The sequence below is a fragment of the Chanos chanos genome, chromosome 8 (assembly GCF_902362185.1).
Source record: "Chanos chanos chromosome 8, fChaCha1.1, whole genome shotgun sequence".
NCBI classification, from domain to species: Eukaryota; Metazoa; Chordata; class Actinopteri; order Gonorynchiformes; family Chanidae; genus Chanos; species Chanos chanos.
The window spans coordinates 36,911,388-36,930,021 of NC_044502.1; the positions used below are offsets into that span (position 1 = coordinate 36,911,388).

The 18,634-nt window shown below is 43.4% G+C and overlaps 1 protein-coding gene across 2 annotated transcripts in view; it reads left to right on the forward strand.

Annotated features, from left to right (window-relative positions):
* rims2a (regulating synaptic membrane exocytosis 2a) overlaps window positions 1-18,634 on the forward strand; it is a 116,811-nt gene that overhangs the window by 35,185 nt on the left and 62,992 nt on the right. The window contains exons 6-7 of one of the 2 annotated variants that reach the window (XM_030782467.1): window positions 15,549-16,125; window positions 16,180-16,432. In XM_030782467.1, the coding sequence (XP_030638327.1) occupies window positions 15,549-16,125; window positions 16,180-16,432 (830 nt within the window). Of the gene's footprint in view, window positions 1-15,548; window positions 16,433-18,634 lie in introns of both variants that reach the window. The other variant, XM_030782466.1, reaches the window with a different exon arrangement.

Genomic DNA, 18,634 nt, shown 5'->3' on the forward strand with positions numbered 1-18,634 from the left:
GGTTTGGGTAAAATCACAGCCTCATCAGCCGAATAGACAGAATTAAAGTATTAAAAAGAAAATGCAGAACAGTACTGGAATATGCAGCTCCACGGATTTAGTAGAGCTGTTTATATTCGGTCTTTTCAATTTCCGCAAAGAGAAAAAATCCTTGTAGATGATATTTTTGACAGTTTGTCAAATTGCACACAGTCCTGCTCTGCCGTCAGTGGATCTTCAGCATTATTCGTTTAACCTAGTTCCTGTACGATGCAGTCAGTGCCGAGTGACAACGAAAGCACCACGAATGTCTTTTATTTCCCCGCATTAGCACATATTAATAATGGATGGGTATCGTTTACCTAGACAAACTGAGTCTTTCACGGTTCTGTATACATGCATTCTAGAAGCTTTAGAGAGAGGGAGAGGGAGAGAGAGAGAGAGGGAGAGAGTTTGCAAGAGGGAGTCTGGTGGGGGGTAGTTTTCTAAGATGTGAATAGAAGCACCACCACAAGCCTGAGTCAGATGGGAGAGTTCAGTGAGATATTTTGCCTTGCTTTGCTAATCCATATCTCCAGGCTCCTCTGCCCATTGTAAATGGCTGTTTCTTTTCAACTCAAGGCCATCACTGAGGTACATATGGTGTGACTCATATAGGCTGAGTGGTTTTCTTTATTCTGGCGAGCAGAAAGAGAAGCTACACTCAAATCCTGAAATACATCTCCTCTCTCAAACCATAGCGAGCTTAACTGTGTCATTGCCCCCTCCCCTCTTATTTTTCCTTATGTATCACACAGTCAACTAACTGACTCCTGAGGGACAAAAGAGAAAGTCCACGTTTTTTTTTTTTTTTGTGTGTGTAGCCTGACTCTTTTATCTGGATAGAGGAGCCCAGGGTTAAAACGTGTGAGCTTCCAGAACATTCAGAAGCCAGTGTTCCAAATGGAACTTTGACCAGTTCCAGACAGCTTGCTCATCTCTTCCCTGAGAGACAGTCTCTGCTGTCCACCCAGCCTGCCACTGTCCTACTCTAATAGCTGTGCTTTCCCTCCCAGGTCCATCTATTATGCATGTCTGTGTCAGTGCAGGTCCTTCTGAAGGCCAGCAGCTGTTCTTAGATATCCTAGACTACAGTAAACTTACTATATTTTCCATCGACTTAGCTTGTTTCCAGATGCTCAACTAAAATAAACACAGCACAGTTACCGCAGGGTTTAGAGATGCTTGACATGATTTGTGACTTCTTAGGTACTTTGAACTTTGAATCTGTAATTAGTTCTCATGGTGTACTGATGTAAATCAATAGTACTATGTGTGCTAAGTAATTTGACTAGAATGATAGAACCTAATCACAAAGTCAGATCAGCATCTTCAGCGGCAGAGTGGGGATGGTTCTGTAATCTGTTAATTATGATTTCAGGATGTTGCATGTAAGCTGAGTGCATCATCCGTCTTTTTGCTGAAGGGTCAAATGCATAGGATTAAGTATGAAGGCTCCTGAACATCACATCTTCAGGGGCTCGTTTTACAGAAAATGTGCTTGATTAGCAAATTCTAAAATCTTGGTGGAGGGTTGGAGTTACCCATCAGTGTTCTCCTCATTCTTATTTTGTCTCTAGGGAAAAGAGATGTATGTTCAGTGCAAATGGCTTTTGAATGTCCTAGTTGTGAATATGGTCTCTCTCAGGTTCATTTTTACGGTTTGAATCTCAGAAAATGACCAGCAGCAGATCATATATTCTCCTATATAGCATACATTTATGAAAAAAAAAAAAACATTGGCAAAATGATTCTCTTTTTAGAATTTGTTCAGTCATCTCGTCGTGAAATACCACGAGGGTTTGCACAATCATGCGCAGGGTAGGCAGACAAGAAAGTCATAATTTAAGTTTCTTTCCAGTGGAATATCCCTTTCTGTCCCCAGCTTCTTCTCTGTGGCTTTTGTTGTCATGGCAGTGTTGTTTGATCAATAGCTTGGATGATGTGTCCCCTTTCTGCTAATCCTGCTGTCAGGAAAGCCTTAGTGAGAAAAGGAATGTCCCTCTACAACAAACAGATGGTACACAGAGAAGAAAGTCAAGTGAAGGTATCCGTGAAGCACAGTTATGAGTGGAGGTCCTGTTCCAGAGGGGTTTTGAAGCTGGCTGGAACGTAGGGTGCCGTTTATGTGGGAGTGGAATCCACGTCTAAGATGGAAGATGGCGTGAAGGTACCCACCAAGTGCGTTTAGTTTTGATGATCCTTATGGAGGTGAAGGATTTGAAGAGTTTGGAGAGGTGTTTGGAGAGGTGAAAGTGTTTCTGTTTAGGCGGCTGGGTGAGACTCCTTGCGTTGGCCTGTGGTGCCAGCTGGGGCCACTCCCAACAGGCTGGAAATGGGCAAAGGGGAACATGTGTCACATATGCTGTTCTAGGGTCAGGTCTCCGAAGGCCTTTCCCACTGTAGAAATCAACAGCGAGTGTGAGGAGAAGAAAAGAGAGAAGAGGGGGTTTTAGGCGACGAGCATGAGGCAAAGCTGAGATGACGATGAAATGAAATGGAGGTACCGCAGGACAAGGATAAGAGAGAGTTGAAGAGCACAGGGACACTGAGGAGAGAGAGAGAGAGAGAGAGAGAGAGAGAGAGAGAGAGAGAGAGAGAGGGAAAAGTAGGTGAGGAAGAAATTTAAAAGAGACGGAAAAGGACCGAAAAAGGCATCAGGCTACCATCACCATAGCAACCGAATGGGGTGGGGGGGGGGGGGGGGGGGTTGGCCAGGGAGAGACACATACATTTCCTTTTTTGTGTGAGTGTAGAGCGTATCTTAAATCTCAATTTCACTTATAGCCGCGCGCTAATTACGTCCATTATCTTAAGTGATATTGGGAGATTTGTTATTGCCGTTGTGTGTTTGTGGTTGAAGTGCCATATACCAAATATGGGCGAGTGAATTAGAGCCAGCCAACCCTGTGGCATCCACTCTGCACATGCATTCTTCTTCCAGATAGAGAAGAGCAATGCTGTCATCAGGTTACACACAAGACAGAGAAAGAGAGAGAGAGAATAGAGCTCTGGTCCTGTTCAATAGAAGGCTGAGCTGCTTTTTGGGACACTGACATCTGGACTCTTTCATGCTCATCAAGCGAAACTGATTCTCTGAAAGGACAGAGGAGTGCTCTAATAGCTAGGATAGGAATATTCCTCCTAGTCAAAAACCTTTCTCTTCTCTATGTTAGAAAGGTGGCAGCTCCAACAGAACATGGCCCCGGGTACCAAACCCACCAACTTTTTTTTACTCCAGATAGAAAGAGCATTGCGGTGTAGTGTGTATGTGGTTCTAGTTTCAAAGAGAGAATGACTGGGAGAATGCATGTGGGGATGTGTGAGAGACAGGCAATGTGAGATGTATATGGGCGTGTGTATTTCTCTGTGTGTGTGTGTGTGTGTGTTGGTGATTTTGAGGCGAATCTGTGTACATTCTCGTGAGGGTAATTTTTTTTTGTGTGTGGAGCGACTTGCATTCAGCTGTAAACCAGATGTCGTGTACACGGATGTCTGATTTTTTTACATCTCTGGAGAAAGAAAAAATGTTGCCATTACAAACGCCCACTGAATTATCTGGTAAATAAAATACTGGTCCCTGCCAAAAGAAAAACTAGTTCATTTGTTTTTTTTCATGAGATTTTAACCAAATGCATTCCGTAATCCACTTATGGTATATTTCGGTAAGCATCTGAAAAAGGCATTACAGAGAGAATATCTAATGCTGTTCAGCTGATCAGCTTTCAGTCAGTAATTAATTTTCTCTGTGCTAAATACATTTTTTTTCCTAGGTGTTTGTCTCAAACAATCAAAATGTACATTTCAGGGAGTACAACTACATGTTCTGTAGTGACACAGTGAAAAGAGTAAGAACAGATATTCAGTTGGAATGCGTCGTTGTCAGAGATGAAAGCTGAGAGATGAATGTTGGTGTTTGCTTTTTTTTCTTCCATAGCTCAAAATGTATTTGGGATTTTAACTGTAGAAACACGGTGTGCAATTTGTCTTCTCTCCTCGATCAGTGTCAGTGAAGGCCACAAGCCAAAATGTTTCTGGTCAAGTGAAGTGTTGAGCCAAAGAGGAAAAAAAAAGTCGATATAAATCCTTACCTTTAATTTATAAATTGTACGTGTTTTGTTGAGGCCGCCGTTCATTTTAAGGATGGCAGACCAGCACAGTTTGGACAGGTTTTTGAGGGACATTTTGGAGAAAAAACGTTCAGATTTTACAAACATGGGAAAAGAAGACCCTAAGCATCATTGACTCCAATCTGAAATTTTAAGCCACTTAATTTCCTGCGTATGACGTTAATCCAATAAGAGAACCAAGAGTAAGTGTTGAGTCCTCGTAGGCTGTGGAATGCATATAAACCAGTTGGCGTCTTTTTGAATGAGTTTAATTCTTATTTCATGCTCAATTGTGCTAAATTACAAGAGATTCTAATAGAACAGAAAAGATCAAAGAAAAATGAGAGAGATTCATCCAAACATCTGTGCCCTGGTTGCATAGCTCCTCCCCCCTTCTTTCCTGTTCTCTCTCCCTCTCTCGTCCCTCTCCAGTGCCTTCAGATAGTATCTCTCTTATTCTGGGATCTCAACGAGACCAATTATGTCCAGATTTTGCAAACACAGCCTCTGTGCGGTGCTCTCTCTCTCTCTCTCTCTCTCTCTCTCTCTCTCTCTCTCTCCTTTTTTCTCCCTCTCTGCCTCTTGTTCTTTCTCTTTTTTCCCCTGGTTCTGGCACTTGTATAGCATTTCTACTGGGTTACTGGGGTTGGTGATAGCAGAAATGAGAGAGTTGACCAAAAGACCTGTTCTTACCAGATCCTTAGCGAACACAGACTACTTATAGCCTGCCTTCATTCCTACCAGTCCGTATCTTTCTGCTGTTTGACGTCATTAGTGAAACCCCGTGTCGTATTCTTCTCTGTTGTGTTTTTACTTGTCCGTTTAAGTGTAGAGTAAGACTCCTTGAATGAATCTCTTTGGTTGCAAGAAGTTGAAAGAATTTTTAAAAAAGTGTTTTAAATGTGTAATTCTCAATATGTACATATTTGTTTGTTTTAATCTGTTTTATTTTTGTTTTCCTTAACCTATAGTGATAAAGATTCAAAGACATGTTAATGAAAATGTGTCCTTGTTAATGATTTTTTTTTCAGCTCTATCTAATGTGTGCTCAGCAGTTGCTAAGCACTCAGCTATTCATGGTTGCTATTCAAGGACATTTTAGAATCTTCAGATAACCGTTGTCAAAGATAAAACATGTCTCTTCAGCCAAAGCCTTTCCCTTTCTGTCTCTACCTAGTTCATTGCCAGCTACCCTATATCAGAGATTCTGTCCTTTGCAATTACAATTATCCTGCCCTGCCTCTCTCTCCTTCTCTCTCTCTCTCTCTCCCTCTCTCTCTCTCTCTCTCTCACTCTCACTCTCTCTCTTTGACTTCCTGAGATTCTGCTCTGTCATTGTTTCTGGGTACATGATGATCAGACAGACACATGTACTATTACTCATGAGAGCTGTGTTTAACATTGTAAATATTACACAGGTTATCATAATCCGTCTCCATATGGTACATCAGAAGTATGAAAGCAAAACATTTAGTGCTGAAAATTCTTACTGACCAAAACTTGGAATGGCTCAGGGTTTCTGCACATTGTTAGAATGGGCATGTCTGAATCCATAAGGCATTCTCAACCTACTGCAGCTGTTCCACCAAGAGTGTCTCCTGCTCTTCTCTCTCTCTCTCTCTCTCTCTCTCTCTCTCTCTCTCTCTCTTTCTCTCTCTGTCTCTCCCTCTCTGCTCCTCCTCCTCCTCCTCCTCTCGCCAGGGCTGTTTTCTGCTCTTGTGTGTTTTGGTTCCGCACTGTTGCTGCACAGATTTAAAGTAATGTTTGTAAGTGATATGAGTGAACTAGGTTGCTGTGCTCCAGCTACATCTTCCCTCTACATGCAGTGAGTACGTGTAAGAGAGAGAGAGAGAGAGAGAGAGAGTATGTGTGTGCCCTGGAGCAGAAGGACAGGGAGAGAGGCCGTGGCCACGCATGGCTTCCCAGCCTGAGGCTCTGCAGGGAAGGACTCGTTCTCTCTGCTCCTCTCTTGGTCAACCTCCATTAGACTGCATGAGACCACCAGCTGTGCCACTCCAGTCTGGGAACAGCCCCCACTTATTGCTCTCTCCATCCAGGTAGCAGAGCAAGAGAAAGTTCCTGTGTGAGTGAAATTCTGGGGCCTCAATCTTTCTCTCTCTCTCTCTCTCTCTCTCTCTCTCTTTCTCTCTCTCTCTCTCTCTTTTACCAAAGAGCTACATTCCATACCATATTGAATACCCCACTAGCCTGACAGCAGTGTACTAGTTGTGCAGAATGTTCAGCAATAGAGGCAACTACACCAACTACAGTGGTCGCTGCTAGAACCTGAGATTTCTACCTGCTGTAGCAGTGTTGGCCATTGTTAACTCACTGATTGATATGACCTCAAGCAATATGCAGCAAGTCTTGTGAGTCCTCCACAGTGAGGGAAGAGAACCAGCTGTAAATGATATTGGGAATACTATAAGCAATAATGTGATTAGAGCCTGTGGAGAGAAGTGTGGGTTATAGACTAGGATGAACAGCCTCTCGCTCGTGTAATGGACACTATTAGAAGCTCTCCTTGCTCCTGTGCGATGGTAACCAATTAAAGTCCCACTCCAAACTTGTCAGATGCCATCAGACCAAAAACGCATGACATCAAGTCAGATACTGGATACTCCACACAGAGCCATAATACATCAGAAGAGGAAAAAAGAACTTGAGCGAGTGCATAAAAAAAGTATGACTGTAAAATATGTCTGGGATATTATTTCTGGGAGTGTTTTTCCCAGTTTAAGTGCTGCTTTATTGCATTACCACATACAAAGGGGGAAGTGTTGCGTGCCATACATAATGGTAATTGTTGTCAGAGCACTTTGGCTTCTTTTCTCATAATTGAAGGCTGTTAAAAATAGACCTTGTAATGGCTATCTTGGATGGTGTAGGGCTCCTGGAGCAGTCTGGAAATGCTTACTGATGCGGAACCAACCTACGTTTAAATCGAAGCACGGCAAGGAAAGAGTCTGTCGCAATTAAACGCGGGGTAGAATAATATATTTCACGCAAGTGCTCGGAATATTTGGGCGTTTGGTCGCATTTGTTCCGAGTTTTATTTGCATTAATAACATGAAAAGCATGAGTGTTTTGTGGACTTTGGGTCAGTGTGTTAGTGCCTTTCCTGTTTTGAATATTAGATCATCCGTTTTTCTTTGTTGATGTGGTTAAAGTCATACAGCTCTAAAGAAGTAAAGTCACCGCAGAAAAATGGGAGTTGGCTTATCCTGCCAAATCTGAGTCATTTGGGGTTGTTGTTATTTGATTATATTCCTAGACTCTAAGCACCAGACTTTCACATGTGTCTTGTCAAAACATCCAAAGACAAATATCGAGGTTAATATCCCAGTTTGATTCTTGATTGTATCCATGTGTATTTCTAAATTTTGACAGTTTATAGATATTCTTATGTATTTATGTGTGTATATGTATGTTGTTTTATAGTTGTTGTAGAAACAGGTTAATCAGGGCCTCTATAAAGATTCATTCATATATATATATATATACACACACACACACACATATATGATCATTTTGTAATTTAATGTACATATTATATTATATTAATAATTATTTAAAATTATTTAGTTCAAACATTTTTTTCAATGCTATTTTATCAGATTAGGTTTTTTTATGAGCTGTTTCATTCAAAGCTCATTGATCACAGTAAAATTAGAACTGCAAAGCTTCAACACCTATATTAAGGTTGGAGGTTTCGCAAAATGAATGTCAAACAACATTTGTCTGTGCATCTGCTTATATTAATATATTTGTAGTGTTGCAGTTAGATCTGCCAGCAGTGGTACTGTTCAGGTTGACTGAGTGAGGTAGACCTGTGGAGGCAGAGGGGGAGAGAGAGAGAGAGAGAGAGAGAGTCTGGCAGGGCCAGGCTCACTACACTCTGTGATGTTAGTTTGGGGGTTTGGATTATTAAACCATCTTCTGACTCACCCCTGGCTTTTTTCATCAGCCTTTCCCCCAATCCACACAGGCAGGCTCCCACCCACTGTTTCCTTTTATTTCAAATGCTGCCTGCTCACCAGAATGAGAAATGCATAGTTAGCAGACCTGAGGAGAGAAGTGTAAAAAAGTGTGTGTGTGTGTGTGTGTGTGTGTGTGTGTGTGTGTGTGTCTGTGTGTGTGTGTGTGTGTGTGGTAGGAGAACATTACTGAAAAAAGTGAGAAAGTCATGAAGGTGAATTGACTTCATTTATTAGCATGACAGCTATCTCACAGAGCTGCATCCAGTCTAAGCTCATGAAAATGAATGATGCAAGACCTGTTTCTGACATGTCACTACAGACAGGGCCTTCTTGAGATTACACACATCCTCTGCACATCATATCCTTGAACAGGAACATTTTTTTTTTAACATTACAAACAAATTCAGGGCATTTTAACATACAAATAATTCTTACCTTGAGGTGTCCTGGCATATTCAGGCTATTCTTTTTGCACTGGGGAATCATTTTTCTTTTTTTAGAGGTTTTATTGGCAAAGCTAAGGCTCAGGTTTATCAGAAATGAGTGTTGAACGTGTGTATATCTTCACTGGCTAAGCTATCTGGCCTGAGATTGTAACTGTTGGTCTCATACTGATATCTGTATATGGCCCCCCCTTGGTTTCCAACCTGCTCTATACACCCACTTGGATGCTTTTCAACTTTTCCACTCAAGCTGCATTCTGTAAGCCATTTTCCCCTCACATATATTATCTCTTACATATTATTCTCCTAACTTTGTGCATTCTGTGGAAAGTCCTTCAGTTTGTGTATGTGCATGGAGCTTAGTAGGCATTTATGTTTATATATGGATATAAATAATATTGCTCTTGATTTATGCAGTGTGCTCTGAAATGCCAGTAATAATGAAAAGCTGTGAAGTTTGGTAAAATATTTCCACAGCGTGTGTGTGTGTGTGTGTGTGTGTGTGTGTGTGTTTGGGGGGTGATTTGAGTGCTCTCAGCAGAATAACCTTCCTGGAGCCGTATGGAGCAGGCAGTCCCAGCTCTTCACTAATCTTAATGCTATATCCTGTTGGGGCATGGCCTACTTTAACTTAGCTGGCGTTTTGCGGAGAGCAGACCTGTTTGGCATGGCGGCAGTGGTTTGAAGTGTGGAGGGTAAACATGGCAGGGGAACTGGGCATCTGGGGCCGTCAGTGACGTGTATCTCACTGGCACGGGGCACTGTTTCCTGTCTGCCTGCTTGCTCCGGAATGTTCCGCAGTACGCAGAGCTTGGGTGCTGAATGCCACCAGCTGTCCTGTGACTGAGACCAGACTGGTCTACCCACCTGACCATGCGTGTGTGTGTGTGCATTGTGTGTGTGTGTGTGTGTGTGTGTGTGTGTGTATGGTTATTTATCTGCGTTCCTACGGAGACAATCTTTTTCCACTCTGTCATCAAACACGGAGCAGATTAAGAGCTGCTTGATGTCATCACAAATTAACAGTTTATTATATTTGGGATAACCATAATGGTTACAGAGAAGCTGACGTCTATATTTAGGTGCAAAATATTCAGTGTTCCTAAGCTCTTAAGCTTGTTTGGAGTAGAGTGCTTCTCATTACCATTTTGCTATCTGTCTCTGCCTTAGATTTGAAAGAAGCACTTTTGGGAACTACAAAGTAGACTGATGCACTTTGAGTTGTTCACCCGTATTGTCCACTCAACTGCTGATCAGCTGTTCCCAGCCCAATGTCATACATGAGTCATCTGCCACTCCAACCCACCCTCTCACCTGGGCTAGTTTAGTAGTACACTGTTTCAGATGAAGTGAGAGAGAGGGAGAGAGAGACAGAAAACCAGACAAAGAGGGAGAACAAGAATATGAAATAGATTGGAAATGACTGAAAGTGCAAGAGATATAAAAATTGTTACTCTGCTCCATATTTTCTGACTAGTGTCCTCTAAACTAAACTAATGATAGATTCTCGCTCTCTCTCTCTCTCTTTCTATCTCTCTCTCTCTCTCCCCTCTCTCTCTCTCTCTCTCTCTCTCTCTCTCTCTCTTTCTGTGTCTCAGCTTTGACAGCAGGGGTTGTCTACTGAAGGAAATCATTGAGTAAAGCAGTATATTCTAATATGATAATGACACATATTCCCATATCCACATTTTCACACAGAGAAATGAGAGGATGTGCTAGATAATTATAGTAGTGTACAAGAACAATCCCTCTCAACAATCTCTCAAAAGTCTAAAATCATGTTTGTTCACTTTACACAATGATTTTTAGTCAGGACGCACTGTAACAGCAGATTATATCAAATCCCCGGCTATGGTCCTCATGGACCATTTCCACCAAACAGCAATCAGCTAAATTGTGTAATCCAGCTTGCACTGAAGTGCATGACTCGACTTCCAGCCCCCATGTCCCTCCAACAACGGTCATAAGCTGAGTTTAGCGGGTTTCGGCATCCTCTGCGGCTGGGTTTTAAGCCCCGTTTTCTCTCCGAGGTCGGTAGAAGAGTTCGGGCGTCACAGCGAGACGGACGGTCGCCACGGTAAAACGGTTGTTTAAACCAATCAGACGACCAAAGATTGCAAAATGTTGCCAGAAATTCTTTTTATTAATTCCGATTCATCCTCTTTTGTAAAACGCTGACTTTTTAAAATGGCTTTGCCAACGCTACCGCCAAGATTGGAAGAGAAGCGGTGAGCCGAGTGGGATTCGGTTAACGTGCCAGAGGAGCTCCGAACGCCTCGCGTTCGCGTGGAGTAACACCAGCGTCTGAAAAGGGGGGAGTTCAAGGGAGACTGAGCTTCTTTCATGAACATAGACGACTCAAAGGGCCTTTGTCCACTTGCTCTCGTTACTTGGGTTTTTTTTTTTTTTTTAGGGTACGGAAATGAAGCCAGGTATTTGTGTACGTTATCTGATCTGGATGAGGAGCGCCGGTCGAGGAATTGTTGTCATTAGGAGGGTTGCGTTTACTTTAAGAGAAAAGTGCTGGCATGCAGCGGAGAGGTCATTTGTTTTCATTTAGCTCCTCTTTGGTTCTCACAGAGTGGAGGCGGCAGGGTCCTTCTGGGCCCACGCTCCTAATTTCACCTTGATTGCTTTTCACTCTCTTGTTTTGTTTTTTTGTTTTTTTTCATGTTGCCTCGGTGTTTCATCTGAATAGTCCACACACATGAGCGAATGTGTATGTGTCCTTCTTTGAGATTTGAACCTGAGCGTTGTTTGGAAGAATTTGAAGAACTTGAAAAGGTTGACAGGAGACTTCCTTCAAAGCAAAACTGAAAAAGAAACTGTAGAAAGACACATGGACATGTAAAAAAAAAACCAGTGGCGATCAGGGGAAAGTAAAGAAAATGTCTGGACTGGATTACATCTCCGGACCAGTGTAATACTTAGTAAGACTTTGATCCTTTTCTGTCGTGTCGTTCTCTGCACTGACCTGTGCTCTAGCTACTGCATTTTTTTTTTGGTGCAGATCCTCCTCAGCCTTCTGCTGGAGAGGAACAGGTGGAGAAAGCAGTCTTTAATCTCACTGACATAAAATTGTTTATATCAAAATATTCAGCAATTCTCTTTAAGCTAAACTAGGATCTAGCATCTGACTTGTAACATTCCACCTGCCTTTCTGTCTATGTATTTTTTTTTTTTTGTGGATATCCATAGGCACTCCACGCAGTGAGAGAGAGAGAAAGTGTATGTGTGTGTGTGTGTGAGAGAGAGAGAGAGAAGAGGTTCAGGAAAGAACAGCGATATCTCAACCGCCTGTGTAAATCAGTCTGGTCCAGACCATCGTGTCCCACATGCTTCTCACCAGTATAAATCTGATAACACGCCTTTTATGATAACTCGTACTCAAACGCTACTAATTTATGTCCCTGCAGGAGACACCCTACCCACCACCAGAATCCATCTCCAACAGTTTTTTTTTTAAATGCCAATCACTTGAGAATTCTCTCTGGACAGCAATAAGTCACAAAGCTAAGCGGATTGCTTGGCTTACTGAATATGTTGATCCAGCTGAAGTTGCTGAGATATTCTGTAGAGTTCTGTAAATTTTAGAGAGTAATATTACCTGTCCATTTTGTGACAATAGAAAAGTAGATGACATGGTGCCTCCTTTGTTGTGATGGTGATTCACATTTCTCTGTCAGGACAGAGGCTAGCACATACAGAACATATTTACAGACAAGTCCTCTGTGAGCCGCTCTGTGACATACTGAGGTTTAACACAGTGACTGATGCAGTTTTACTCTTGGCTGTGTCTCTGAGGGACAGTGGCACAAGAGCCCCAGATGCTGCTCTTATATGTGCGTGTGTGCGTGCGTGTGTGTGTGTGTGTGTGTGTGTGTGTGTGTGTGTGTTGTCGTACAGCAGGGTGGATGGGTACAGCTTGTTAAATGTTCTCTGAATCTCAGGCAGTTAGCATGTTTCAGAGTTCTGGCTGCTTCAGTTCCATTATAATAAGTATGCGACCAAGACTACACAGTGTGGAAGCAGCGTTCTGGTCTTTCACTGCATTCTAAGCTAGGCTATGCTAATGTAATGTTTGGCTTTAATGTATATATGTATGTATGTATGTATGTATGTATGTATGTATACAGTAATAGGTTGCAGTAAAGTCCTTTAGAGAAACTAGTTGAAATGAGTCATTGCAGCCCAGGCTGATATATGACGTCACTGTGGCAAGCAAGTGCTGCACTAGCAGTTGACCTGAATACACAGGACTCACAAAATAACATAATACACTGATCTGGGATCAGCTGTCAGTGTCACAGGAGACCCACAGACACCTCTTTTACTGTTCCCTTTTTTTTTAAAGGACGTACCCACAGCAAAGCCTCTGTGAATCTAATTGCATGTATTTACAGCAGTGATGGTAGTGTCATTTGAATGGAGTATTTAACCTCTAGCAGATATTTTGGCTGTTTAAACTGTGAAAAATACTCAAGTGTTATCAATACATAATATTGATTGTGCTCTCTAAAAGTATTTTGTAATTTTTCTTTTCTCAAAGCATCCTAAGTTACGTCATGTATTTTTAGAGAAGTAATGCTATTATTAATACTACAGTAATGTCAGGGACTGCTCTGCTTTGACATTGCTTCCGCAGGGACAGAAGGCATATGCATGTAATACTGGCCAATGTTAAACGGCAGTGGTGTGATGTAATCTCTTTGCAGTGTGCAACTTACGTTTGTGTGTGTGAAGTTGTGTGAGAGATGGAGTTGGGGGCAGGGAATGATAAAGAGAAGGAGAAAGAGGTAAAAGAAGAGGTGAGAGTGTTGGAGAGGAGGAAAGAGTGATTATGGTTGTGAAATAAGGTATGCAAGGGAGAGAGAGAGAGAGAGACAGAGAGAGAGAGAGAGAGAGATGCTTGCCAGGGACCTTTAGAGAATTTCATAGCAGAATGCCCTCGGGTGGCATTGGACTGTGTCGCTGTAGGCTTGTGAAGAGCACTTACTGAGTGAAAACACACACACACGCACATACTCACTCCCACATGCGCACCCGCGCGCACGCACCCACACATACATCATTTTTGCTGCGGTTGCACTTTACGTTTTTTTGAATGAAACTGGGGCTTAGTGTCCAGCAGCTCATGAATAATGCAGTGGAGCGCATGGTAAGGCTGCTGGAAAAGCATACTGAGGCTCAGGATGTGGAGACAAAACTCAGGGCATGTTACAGAGACACATGATTATTTATTTAACAGTACATGTTCTCATACACACACACACACACACACACACACACATTGATGATGTAATAGCCATGTTAACTGAAATGAGTCTCACTCAGTACTCCACTTAAGAATGTCAGCAGAACGTGCTAGAACGCAATCTGTGTCAGTCACGATATTATTCATTTGAACGTTTAGAAGACGTCGATTGAATATTGCACCGCTAATTATTCCGCGAATGAAGGTACTGCTCTCCGAGGTTATTTTTAAAAACATAGAGGGCATTTGCATTTTGCTTTTCCTGGCATACTCTACAGAGTGTTCCATTTTCCCACTCTGTGGTCATATGGGGAATGAACTGTTCCATTTGCATCTGATGGGGCTCCATTACAGACCATTACAGACACTGTCACCACAAAGTCCTCTAATGACAGTATGGTTATCTTAAAAGATTACTGTTACCCACTATTAGACACACACCCTCTCACACACACACACCACACACTCTTTGCTGGCACTTATGCCCACTTATTAGATTTTTTTTTTTTTTTTTGGCTTCCAATGTTTTTAGTGAATGAAGACAATGAACAAGAGTCTTATGTCACATTTCAGAGCAAGTATGAATTTTTTTTTTTTCTTTTTTGTATGTGCAGTTTGCGATCATTTGGCGTAGCCAACCGATGGAACTCTAGTCATGCGTATGCCAAGTGAACTGCATTGTCTGACTGACTCATGTTGTCTTTGTTAGGGGGTGAGGAAAGTTTCTTACTAATGAGTATTCATTCTATTGTGTGAGTGGATCTTGATGCATAAAATGCAGAGCTCCAAAGGTCTTCAGTTGTAAGGGGATACAGGGAATCAGTAGCAAAGTGCCAATGAATAATTGAGATAACATGAAGAGATCACACAAACCCTGCTATTGCAGGCTTTCTTCAATACTTCCTTGCCAGTCACCTTTTGTGTAAACATTGGGTGCATTAGTGAGAAAGGTCTCTAGTTATTCCTAGCCTACAGTATAAACACAATGCATGTACACAATCCAGTACGTGGATACAGTGTCAGAGGTTGCATTCATTATCTTTAATGTAAGAAACTGAGACTTTGTTGACCAATAGGGAATTTAATGTCTTTTTCTGGGTGACAGGTTAGGTGTGGTTCCTTCCTTGTGTAAGTAAACCATGCTGTGTATTCCCCCATTGAGAAAGGAAAGCTAGAGAAATGACAAACATGTCTGGAAATAAACAAATTAAGGACGTTTTTTTTTTTACCCTTTCTCTCTCTAGAATGCCTTGAACTGCATATCAGTCCTAGCTTCCTGTAAGTGTGTTAAAGTCTGTCCCCCTTAGGACGACACTTCCAGTGTTGGAGACAGCAAAGCCATTTATCATCACACACACACACACACACACACGCACTATTCTTGTAGCCGTACTACCAGTACATTTAAGAAATAACAACAATTCATGTTGAGCTAGCCATGCTATTCATCATGTGCCACAGCATTTTAAATGCATTTCGATAAATGCCCTGCATCTATTGCTGTTTCGGTGATGCTTCAGCATTGCTTAGTGTAGAGGGGACAAGTTGTTCTTACACTCTGTCTCCTTCTGCTGCTTAGTAACAGCTTTTGAATATTCTCACAGCAGCTTTGTTGAATCTCTCGGTGAGCTGATGCTCTTACAGACTTCTCCTTTTCAGAATTGTAAATAAGTTACGGCGTGGGTTGACGTGGCAGTGCTACTCAAAATTAACCAATCGCTTTGCCTTCCTTTGTGATTGACAGGAAAAGAAGCCCGTCAGCATCCAGGGATCCAAACCAAAAATCCGACCAAAGGGAGGAGAGGGGCGAGCATTCCCAGTATGCCCCGGGAGACGGCATCATGCCCAGATCGCCGTCTGACTACGGGGCTGGGGATCGGCGGCGCGGCTCGGGCCGTCCGTACGAGGATGCGGAGGTAGCACGTGGGGCGTACAGGGCGCGGCGCGGAGGCTGGCACTCGCAGGAGTACCCGCCAGACGCGGAACTGTTGGACGGCCCGGCCAGCCAGTACGAGCTGCAGCATCAACGTCAGGAGGAGTACCAGACCCGTTACCGTAGCGACCCCAACCTCGCGCGTTACCCGGTCAAACCGCAGCCGTACGAAGAGCAGATGCGAATCCACGCGGAGGTTTCGCGGGCGCGGCACGAAAGGAGGCACAGCGACGTCTCCCTGGCCTATACGGAAATGGACGAGCCCCTCGGGCCGGGGAGACCTCCGCACCGCCCACCGACGGAGGGACATCACCGACCCTACTCTCCCAGTCCGGGACATGGCCATCGCACATCCAACCACAGCCCCCCAACCCCACACCGGAGCCCAGTGCTAGGGGATGGTAGGAGGGGACCCATGGTAGGAGATCCGCTCCGCAGACAGCAGCACCTGGACCCTGGCTCAGCTGTACGTAAGACCAAGAGGGAAAAGATGGAAACCATGCTCCGGAACGACTCGCTCAGCTCCGACCAGTCTGAGTCCGTACGGCCGCCCCCACCCAAACCACACAAGACGAAAAAGGGGGGCAAGATGAGACAGGTGTCCCTCAGCAGCTCAGAGGAAGAATTAGCGACCACGCCCGAGTACACCAGCTGCGAGGACGTGGAAATCGAGAGTGAGTCGGTCAGCGAAAAAGGTAAGGCAGCCATTCCTGTTCATACACTTTTGCTTTCGAGGTCAAAATATGAGGCGTTGGATGTTTGGCGTCTAGGTGGAGAACGAGGTTTTATTTATATAAAAACGAATGTAATTGCCAAATATTATTGAGAAGAAAAAAAAATCCGTATCTGTCATTGTTTTGTTACTTCCAATGTCTTTATGGGATTTTTAAAAGATATTGATATTACAGCGAAAAATAAAAGTTCTTATCAGCTTGCAGTAGCGTTAGATAACTCAGAGAGTGGCACTGGGTGAATAGCAGTCTATGCTGGGCTAATTATTTTCTCATTTTAATCTTTCACTTTGCAGTCTCTGTTTTATCGAGTATTATCTCAATGCATGTGTGTGTGTGTGCGTGCACATTGTTTGAGGAAGTGGCTTACACTTGCCGGAGCTGTTTAGATGTTTTGTGTGTGTGTGTGTGTGTGTGTGTGTGTGCGCCCGTGATTGAGTGTATACCCCTATGTGCATGAGGGCTTTTGAAAATGTGTAAGTCACTGTTGGTCCAGTTGTGTGCTTGTTACTGTGTGTGTGTGTGTGTGTGTGTGTGTGTGTGTGTGTGTGTGTGCGCACGCGTGCACATGAGTGTGTGTGAGATTGTGTGTAAAGCTGTTGTAACTGCCCTTCTATTCTGTCCTCCTGTGACACACATTGGAAGGCATTGCCTATGATCCACTGATTCAATCTACTGTAATGGACTCTGTTACATAACAGAAAGGGAGAAAGAGAGAGGAGAGAGAGAGAGAGAAATGGGAGGAGGGGATAATCATACTGGAGGGAGAGTTGGAGAGATAGAGATCATGAGAGAGAAGAAAGATGGGGGTTTGTGCGTGAAGGGAACAGCATACCAATCAAGCCTGGGTGGTGTCAGAGCATTGTCACTGCTCTGTGTCAGTCAGTGACAGGGACACCTTTCTGGACCTGCTGGCTCTGAGAACCGCCGTCGCCACTGCCGATTAATTACACACGGTATTGTAAATGTAATTAAGAATTAGACACTAATTACAACATCCCCCCTTTAGAATTTACCCACAAACCTCAATAAGAACTTGTGGAAGGGGCTTTCTCAGAGGGGCTCTGGCTATTACAGCTCTCTTATTGGACAAACACTCAAGGCTCATGTAAGTTGTAGGTGTGAAATCTCACAATATAAATCATTGCCTGTGCTCTTGGCCAGAGTGTGAATTATACAGTGACAATTGGAGGGGGTCAACTTTTTATCCAAGGCCATATAGCATAGGATATATAAATGTTTCAACTTCCCCTGAACTGTTGTTTTTACCTCTTTTGGGGAGGTCCAAGTGTTAATTAGAGGAGTCAGAGGAGACCCCCCCCCCCCCGCCCCACCCAGTGCCCCCTGTAATTTGGACCCTGTTCTCGGGCAGCTTTCTTTCAGACAGACAAAAGATGAGATTTCACTGTGAATTTTGTAGACTTGATTGGTAGAACACATAAGCCCTAATAAACAAATCCCAGAAGAACTCTTCTGTTTGAACAAATTCCGATTCTAAAACCTTATATTGTACATTAACAGTTCTCTGATACATATTTGTCAAACCACATCTGAAAACATGTTTGTCGAAACACCCACACCCATGCAGAAGGGTCAACTAAACATCAAAAGCTAGATCAGCTGATGGCCCAGAGTTCCAGCGATGCTGGCTCAACAGTGCTAAATGTAAATGGATTTCCTTTCAGGTCTGTAATTGATGGGAGTTTCTGATGGTGTGACAGTGGTACCAGGGAAAGTGGGTGACAGGGATAGACAGATGAAGCAAGCGCAGGGACGAACTGTGTGTGAGGAGGAGGAGGAGGAGGAGGAAGAGGAGGAGAGAGGCTCCCGTCCTGACTGCTTATGTAAGTCATAAGCACAAAGGAGAACGCTGTGCTAAATTATTGATGGCCAGCCTCTCCAGATTTTAACAGTACAGATCATGGCGAAGAGAAGGCTGCCCCCTCTGAAGGTCAGGGGACGGTGTTTTTTTTTAAGAAGAAGCAGGAGGAGGAGGAGGAGGAGGAGGAGGGAGAAATATGGGGGAAATGTTTCAGTTGAGATAAGGCTGCAGTCCCCTCACCTTTATCATAGAGGAAAGCAGGGCACCAGCGGCAGGCAGGCGACGCAGGGACCTGAAAGAGCACACGCTGAAATTCAGATAAATCCGGAAGTCCTATATAATAT